General features: G+C 68.4%; 1 protein-coding gene across 1 annotated transcript; it reads right to left on the bottom strand.

The window, feature by feature from the left end:
• Positions 1 to 627: 627 nt before the first annotated feature.
• Positions 628 to 7513, bottom strand: LOC137161654 (intestinal-type alkaline phosphatase-like). Its single transcript, XM_067561035.1, has 11 exons — positions 7393 to 7513; positions 5267 to 5380; positions 4773 to 4888; positions 4077 to 4251; positions 3366 to 3538; positions 3110 to 3244; positions 2688 to 2760; positions 2379 to 2513; positions 1712 to 1903; positions 1426 to 1542; positions 628 to 1130 (listed from the first exon to the last, which is right to left on the bottom strand). The coding sequence occupies exons 1-11, from the start codon at positions 7460 to 7462 to the stop codon at positions 871 to 873; spliced, it is 1560 nt and encodes a 519-aa protein (XP_067417136.1). The 5' UTR covers positions 7463 to 7513; the 3' UTR covers positions 628 to 870.
• Positions 7514 to 8030: the final 517 nt, after the last annotated feature.

Here is an 8030-nt window from a genome sequence, read left to right as displayed (position 1 = left end):
CGCCACCATCACCGCCCGGCCCAGGAGGGGGGAGCCGCGTCGGCCCCACGGGCGCGGTGCCTCGTGTACACAACTCGCTGTGTGCGGCGCTGCTCGCCGTGGTCAATAAAAGCCGGCGCTGTACGTACGGGCCGCTCCGTCCGGGGGGGGGCAGCCTGTCTGGCCATGCTCGGCCCCAGGGCTGCCGGCAGGGGGGGGAAGGTGTCACACACAGCAGCCTCCAGTGCACACACACGGCGCCCCCTGGAGTGAACACACACACACACAGGGCACCTCTCTCTCACACACACACACAGCACCCCCTTCAGTCCACACACACACACACACACACACACACACAGGGCACCTGTCACACACAGGGCACCTCCATCAGTCACACACACAGGGCACCTCTCTCAGACACACACACACGACTCCCCCTTCAATACACACACACACACACACACAGGGGCTCCTGGCGTGCCTGCTACACACTCACAGACGTGCACCATCGCTGGAGCCTCCCCCCCCCACACACCCCGGGTTCATGCGCCCAGAAAGGCGCTGGCCAGGCGGGCACTGGAGTCGCTTTATTCAAAGCAGGAGGCCCGTCCCTACCCAAGCCCCTTGACAGCCGCGATGCCCGGGGCCCGCAGGGCTGGGGCCCTGCAGCCGGCTCCTCCCGCCCAGGGGGGTTTGGTGCCACTCGCACGGTTGGCGCCGCGCTCGCCTGGGGCAGGGGGAATCCCCCCAGCCGCTCGGGGCTTGCCACCAGCACAGCCTCGCGGTATGGGCGCCGGGGAGGCTGGAGTGGGGGCAGGCTGTGTGGGATGTCACTGTGGTGCCACCTCGCCCCTGGGCAGGGGGCAGGGAGCGTCCCAGGCCGAGGGGCTAGCCCAGCAGCAGCAGGAGGAGGGAGCCCAGCACGAGGGGCAGGAGGCCGGCACTGGCGCGGGCAGAGTCCAGTTGCGGGCACGCCTGGTAGGGCTCCAGGCAGGCGGCGTAGGCCATGACGTGGGCCACGTAGGTCTGCTCCTGCACCCCGTGGAAGAGGTGGGCCATGGGCCCCTTGGCCATGATGGCCACGTCCTCGCCGCCGTGCGTCTCCGAGCTCAGGGGCACGGCCGCCTGCTGCAGGTAATTGGTGGCCTCTGGGAGAAGGGCAAACAGAGCGTAAGGGCTCCACGAGCCACTGCCCCCCCCCTCAACCCTCCCCAATTTCCTGCTCCCGGGGGGTGTCACTGGTACCCGGGCAGAGATGGCACCTGCCTGTGCTGTGCGGTCAGCACCAGGGGCATGGCTGGAAACGCCCGTTCTGGGCTGGGCATGGGGGGACAAGGGGGAGACTCCCTCCTGCACCCCTACCCTCACCTCTTGACCCTGCAGCTCTCCCGAGCCGCCCCTTCTGCCCCACACACCCCAGCTGCCCCGGCGGGACCTGCTTACCACTCATGGAGCTGTTGACGTTGGGCCGGTCTGGGGCCGTGAGCGGGTAGCCGGGCCCGTTCCCGTAGAGGATGGACGTGTACGACTTGCTGTCCAAGGCCAGGTTGGGAGCCAAGCCTGGGGCGAGGGGGAAGCCGAGCGAGGGATCAGCCCGGAGCAGGGGCCAAACTGCAACAGGCTGGGCACGGGAGCTGCAGCCTCGTCCCGTCCACAGCGCCGCATGGTCCTGGGGCCGCCTCCCCACCCCACCCCGGGGCAGGGCGAGCTCCCCCCGGCCCCGTCGCACCGAAGATGGAGCTGCCGCGCAGCGTGTAGCCGCCGAAGCTGAAGACGTGCGAGTGGTCGGCCGTCACCACGGTCAGGGTCTCGGCTTCGCTCGTCAGCTGGCCCGCCTTCTCGATGGCCTTGTCGAACTCCACGGCCTCCGTCAGCGCCCGCCGGCCGCTGCCGTCGTGGTGCCCGTGGTCGATCCTGCCTCGTGGGGGGAGACCCGGCCGGGGTGAGCTGCGGAGGGACAGGGCTCTCGAGGGGGCCCTGACGGCAGCTCCCGCCGGGCCTGCTGCACGGATCGCGCTGGGGTGGTCCGGCCCTTTAAGAGGCACCCGTGGCCAGCGCCCCCCCCAGGGTCTCCACCCCCCCAGACTGCGGCAAGGCTGGTACCCAGTGTGACCAGAGCCCACGATGATGGGCTGGCCCAGGCTCCCCTGGCTGGGACACCAGGCCCCCTCGGAGGAACCAGGGTGGCTCCTGGCCACCCGTGCCGCCTGCGAGCCCCCAGAGCCAGCGCCCAGGCTGGGTGCTGCCACCCCAGTGCAGAAAGCAGAGGGAACGCCCGGCTCTGCCAGCGCTCGGCCCCTGCTCCCCGGGCACAGCCAGCCGGGCTGGGACAGCTGCAGGCTGCAGCCCCCTAACCTGGCCCGGCCCGTGCGTCAACCTGTCCCCAGCCCACTTATCTTCCACAAAGAGGTAGAAGCCGCGGGGGTTCCTGGCCAGGATCTGGATGGCCGCCTCCGTCATCTCGGCCAGGGTCGGGTCCAGGGTCTGGTTCCGCTGGAGCTCGTACTTCATGTCACCAGGCTCAAAGAGGCCTGGGGGGGGGGACAGAGAGGAGCTGGGAGCGTGGCCTGCGAAGCCCCCAGGGCGACCGGTTTGCAGCTGGCAGTGGGGAGGCGGGAGGGGCGAAGGGGATGCCAGACCCACCACAGAGGCTGTCCTGGCTGGGAGGTGAGGGGGGCAAAGAGGGAGGATTCGGGGCTCGTTACCCATCAGGCGCGACACAGACGGGTCTTTGGCAGCGCTGAGCAGGGCCGTTCTGTTCCACACGTACCTGGCGTCCTAGGGAGCAAACCCCAGAGCTGGTCAAGGGGTGCCCCGGCAGAGCCACGTGCACCCACCCAGCCCCGCGCCCGGAGAGCCCTGCATGTCCGGCCAGGCCCCAGCCCAGCCCTCCCGTCTGCACCCTCCCAGCCCCACACCCGGAGGGACCTGCATGTCCGGCCAGGCCCCAGCCCAGCCCTCCCGTCTGCACCCTCCCAGCCCCACACCCGGAGGGACCTGCATGGCCGGCCAGGCCCCAGTCTGCCCCTCCAGGAAGATGCTTGCAGCTGCACCCATCCAAGCTCCTGCCCCATGCTGCCCCCCCCCCCCCCCCTCGGCTGTGTCCCGGCCCCGCTGAGCCACTCACCTTCGCCGACCCCTGCCACAGGGTGATGAGGTTCTTGCCGTCTTTGCGGATCCCGTTCTGGGAGGAGCTGCTGGGGTACTCGGGGTCCGGGGTCCCCACAGGGGTCATGTACTTCCGCCCGCCCCCCAGGATCACCTGGCCGGGAGAGGGACAATGACAGCACATTCCACGAGGCCCCTCTGCCCGCCCCACCCCACACCAGCCAGGGTCCCCGCTGGGACTCCCCAGGGATTCCCTGGGGCACGCAGCCACTCACGGTGAGGTTGACGTTGTGGACGAGCTGCCAGGCGATGTCCGTGCACTTCTCCTGCAGGGCAGCCTCTGGCATGCTGGCGTCCGCGTACCAGTCCCTGTTCACCACGTGGGCGTAGTTCCCGGCGGGGGAGGCGTGCTGCACCTGCGTCGTGGTCACGATCCCCACTGACTTCCCTGCCAGACAGCGAGGGTGCTGAGGGGGGGCAGGGAGCCCAGCGCTGGCAGGCTGGCGCGGACCCCTCGCCCCGCCCGTCGCAGAATCCCTGCCGACCCCGGGCTGGGGATACCCAGGCCCAGCTGCCAGCCCCATCGCAGGCGGACCCAGCCACTGCCTGGCACCAGAGGCAGGACTTGAACCCAGACCCTCCCTGCTGCCACAGGGCAGCCTGGTTCCCCACCTGGGTGAACCCTGGCTGGCGCTGAGCCGGGAAGCCACGCTGCCGTGCATGCCACACCCGCAGGCCTGCCCCTTTAAGTGCCCGGCTCTGCTGCGGGCAGTAGATCTCTGGCTTTCCCAGGCTCCAAGGGGCATTCAGTGGCGCTCACCCTGCAGGCCAGGAGGCTCTTAAAGGGCCGGGTGCAACGCAGGGAGATGCCCGGCGGGTCGGGAACGGGGCATCAAAGGCTCGAGCTGCCCCGGCGCTGCAGCCCCATCTTACCCGAGCCCGCTGGGTCCTGCCACCCCCTTCCCCCCCCGTGCCCAGCCACTGACCAGCTTTCTGGGCTCTCTGCAGCACGGAGACCACCTCGTTGCCCTGCGTGGTGCTGCACTGCGAGTGCTTGGCCGCGGCGCTCACGCCGATGGTCTGGTAGTTGGCCTTCACCCCGCACAGGTAGGCCGTGGCGGTGCCCGCGCTGTCCGGCACCTGCCGGTCCACGTTGTAGGTCTGCAAACCCCACGGGAAGACCCGTCAGAAGGGCGGGGGGGGGGGGGGGGGCTCCAGAGGGCAGAGCCCTCCATGCCCACCCCCAGATAGCAGCTAGGGCTCAGTGCCTCCCGGCATGGGCAAGTGCTCCCAGCCCAGCCAGCGGTGGGGGGCCGCCCTCTTGCTGCTGCAGCCAGTCCCCCTCCCCTGCCCCAGCCTCGCAGGGAGGCGATGGCTCCACACGGGGCCCAGAAACAGCCTCCAACCCCTGCGGCTGGGAGTGGATTCGCCTCCCCCCCCCCCCCCCCCCCCGGTCAGCCCCCCCGCCTTTCTCCAGCGAGTGGGGGAGGGGGGCCAGCACTGGCCAGCTGGGGGGCTGCCCCTCCACCCAGACACACGGAGCAGCCGGGGCCCTGCAGGGGCAGGGGGGGCCTTCTTCCGTGGGAGCTGCCCGTGAGGCCAGAGCTGGGGCATCTGTGCCCTGCGGCTGGGGGGGGGGCAGGAGCTCGGGGTCAGGCAGTGCCCGAGGGCGAGGCAGGCACCTTGGACAGGGCCACGTAGGGGAAGGTGTCCATGGTGAGCGGCGTCTCGGGGCCCAGGTGGCCCCGCAGCTGGCCCCGGAGGATCCGGGTGGCGGTGACTGTCGGGATCCCCATGCCTGGGCGGGGGGAGAGAGAGAGAGAGACACACTCAGCCTGTCAGAACCGGGCCACTGGACTGCCCCCAACAGGACCACCTGGTCTTCCCCCCCCCCCCTCCGGGGAAGGGCCCAGAGCCCCCCATGCACCCCGCCCCACCAAGTGCAATCACAACAACCCCCTCTCCAGCAACCCCTCAGCACCCGCGATGGACCACGTCGCGTGATCCGGGCCATCACCCACTGCTGCCACCTAGACGCGAGCTCCCCTGGGGTGGGGAGAAGGGGTCGCTAGGTTCCTGTGCCCCAGGGAGGGGGGAGAGGCACCCCAGAAGTGACCCTAGATCCAAGACCCCCCAGTCCCGGCAGGGCAGGTGAGGCGGCTTTGCTTCCACTCACCGTCCCCAAGGAAGAGGATCAGGTTCTTGGCCTGATAATTCTTCGGCTGGAGGTTGAGGGCCGTCTGGATGGCCTCTGCTGCCTGCTGGTTCCAGAACTTGGGGTTCTCCTCCTCTTGGGGGAGACAAGGCGGGGGGGGGGGGTGGAGAGTCAGGGGACGGGGGGAGCTTAAGTCCTGTGGATTTACCGACCACGCGTGATTGGCAGGAACAGCCCAACCCACAGTGGGGACTTTGCACCAAGGCCGGGGCTGAGCCGGGCATGGCCACACAACAGCTGCAAACCAGCGCGGGAGCCAGGGCCCGGCTGGCACCGCCTCGCCAGCCACAGCTGCCAGCATGTCAGTGGCGTGGGGCAGGCCCCACACCTGCAGGACGCAGGGGGTGGGGGGATGGGGGGGAGGTCCCGGGCGCTGGCCCAGAGCGCAACATTTCCACAGAGCAGGGTCCAACCAGGCGGGCGAGCATGTTCCTGAGTGGGGAGGTGCCACCCCCCCCAGCTCCAGTTAGGGAGGCAGCCCATGACCTGGTGTGGCCCCCCCAGGGAAATCAGGGGAGGCCCCTGCACTCTGGCTGGGCTGGACGCTGGGATGATTTGCTGACGGGAAGGGCAGTTTTTGCACAATTCAAATTTTGTCCAGGAAAAAAAAAACAAAAAAAACCTAAATTTTTGCCCAAAGTTTCTGATTTTTCATCGTTGACCTGGAGAATTTCCTGCCGGGTCGGGCCGGCCCAGCTGGGATGCTCTGCATTAATTTCCAGTCAGCTCAATAAAATCTTATCGGCATTGCCCTCGAACGGCACCGTCGGGGAGCCCAGCCTCCCCTTCGCCCCCATGGGCTGGGATCCCAGGAGAACTACAGCTCCCACAAGGCAATGTGGCTTCTCGCTGATTGAGCCACAGGGTGCATCATGGGAGATGTAGTCCACCCAGGGCGCCAGACCCGTAGAGCGAAGGGGGGGCATCAAACGCTGCAACTACAGCTCCCATGAGGCGATGCGCCACGACACGACAATACCGTTTAATGTTGAACTGGCACCAAACGCAGCTGGGCTCAGAGCCCCGGTTTGCAGGATTCCTTTGGAAAAATGTTGGGATTTTAACTTTTCGCCCCTGATTTGGCACCAAACCGGGGGGGGGGAGGGGGCGGGGAGGGGGGAGGTTTGGTAGTAGACATATGCGTGCCTCAGTTTCCCTCTGTGCTTTGCAGTGCTGTGTGTGGCGTGTGAAGGGTTAAAAAGTTGCTTCAGGGCCATGCGGGGTGTGGGTCATGCTGCTGTCTGGGGTGGATGCGGAGGGCATTAAAGCACTGGCTGAAAGAAGCCGGAAAGATAAAGGCGCCTCGCTGGCTGGGACATTCACGCCTAGCAAGCCGCACCCCAGAGGCAGCGGCATTCCCCCACCGCCCTGCCGGGCAGCACCTTCGCATCCTCCCGCCCCGCCCCCAGACTAAGGGCAGCAAGCCGGCGCCAGCGAGCACCCAGCCGGCTTTGGCTGCAGCACGGCTCAAGGGTGCCCTAGCCTGGCATGGCCCAGCCTGGACGTCTGCTTATCCTGGCCTCGCTCGGCCAGCCGGAGGGCTCTCCCTGGCTGGGCGCCTGGGGACTGGTACCCGGCCACCTCGTTTCGAGACGGCTGCCCGTGTGGCTGCAAACATTCCCTGGGATCCTGACGGGGCATCAGGACAAGCCCGGTGCCTGGCAGCTGGGGGGGACATCCCCTGGAGGTGACTCCCTCTCCCCTCCCGCTACAGCCCCGTTAACCCTTCCTATGCCATGCAATGGCAACCAGACAGAAAAAGCCCCTGCCTGCTTCGCTGGCTGCAGCTGGGGAACCTCTGCTGCAGGGCATGGGCAGCCACGACCCCTCGAGGGGTCTGGGGGCTATCAGCTCATGCCGCCTGCTCAGCTCTCCCCACCCCCCAACCCCCGGGCATCCCGGACCCACCCTGGCACGGGCTGGGCCAGCCGCTGTGTCACCTGAATGGCCCGGCTGGGCCATGCGCTGCTGCGCGTCAGCTGGGCACCTCGCGCACTCACGCAGACGCCCCCCTCGCTTGGTCTCTGGCCAGAGACACCCACAACCCAGCGGGGGGCGGGGGGGGAAGGGATCTACCCGTGGGTTACCTGGGTTGGCGCTGCTGGCACAGGTGAGCCAGGCCCCGAGGCAGAGCACGGTGGGCGCGGAGAGCCGCATGGCGAGCCCGGGCAGGCGGGGGCAGCAGGGCAGCCGAGCGGTTTGTGTGACAGGCTGTGGCTGGGACCGCGGTAATAGCCCCGGTCTGCAGGGGACTTTGGACCCAGACATGTTCCCTCACCCCCCAGAGCCCACGTGGGCACAGCTCCCAGCTGGACTTTACAGCCCGCCTGGTGCCGCCCAGCGGGCAGGCGGTGATTACGGATTGCTGGGTCAGCGCCGCCGGGTGCGGCCGCCCCGGGGCTGGGTGGGCAGGGCCAGGCGGGCGCCCCTGCAGCCACGCTGGCATCCGAGCCCGGAGCCCAGCATCACTTTGCACTGTCGCGAGGGAGCAGGGCGGGGGAGGGTCTGCCGGCTCTGCAGGACTGGGGGGGTTGTTATTGGTGGCCCCCCCCCTCGCCGATTATCACATCAGCCACAAGGAAATAATTAGTCCGGGAGCCTCGGCCTTTGGCCCGTGCCAAGATCCACATTTCCCTGCGAGCGTCACCATCCGTCCCCGCCGCGGCCGCTTTGCAGCCCTGCCCCGGGGGGGCGCGTGTGGCCCAGGGGCTTCGGGCCCAGAGGG

The sequence above is a fragment of the Emydura macquarii genome, unplaced genomic scaffold (genome assembly GCF_026122565.2).
Source record: "Emydura macquarii macquarii isolate MOO-44397 ecotype Brisbane River unplaced genomic scaffold, CSIRO-AGI_Emac_v2 contig_2365, whole genome shotgun sequence".
NCBI lineage: Eukaryota > Metazoa > Chordata > Testudines > Chelidae > Emydura > Emydura macquarii.
This window is presented reverse-complemented; position numbering and strand designations above follow the sequence as displayed.

Coding starts and splice junctions, on each gene's coding strand:
- LOC137161654 (XM_067561035.1), bottom strand. CDS start 7,462: ATGCGGCTCTCCGCGCCCACCGTGCTCTGCCTCGGGGCCTGGCTCACC. Junction 3,539..4,076: donor GCAGAGAGCCCAGAAAGCTG/GTCAGTGGCTGG, acceptor GCTGTCTGGCAG/GGAAGTCAGTGGGGATCGTG. Junction 2,761..3,109: donor TGTGGCAGGGGTCGGCGAAG/GTGAGTGGCTCA, acceptor TTTGCTCCCTAG/GACGCCAGGTACGTGTGGAA.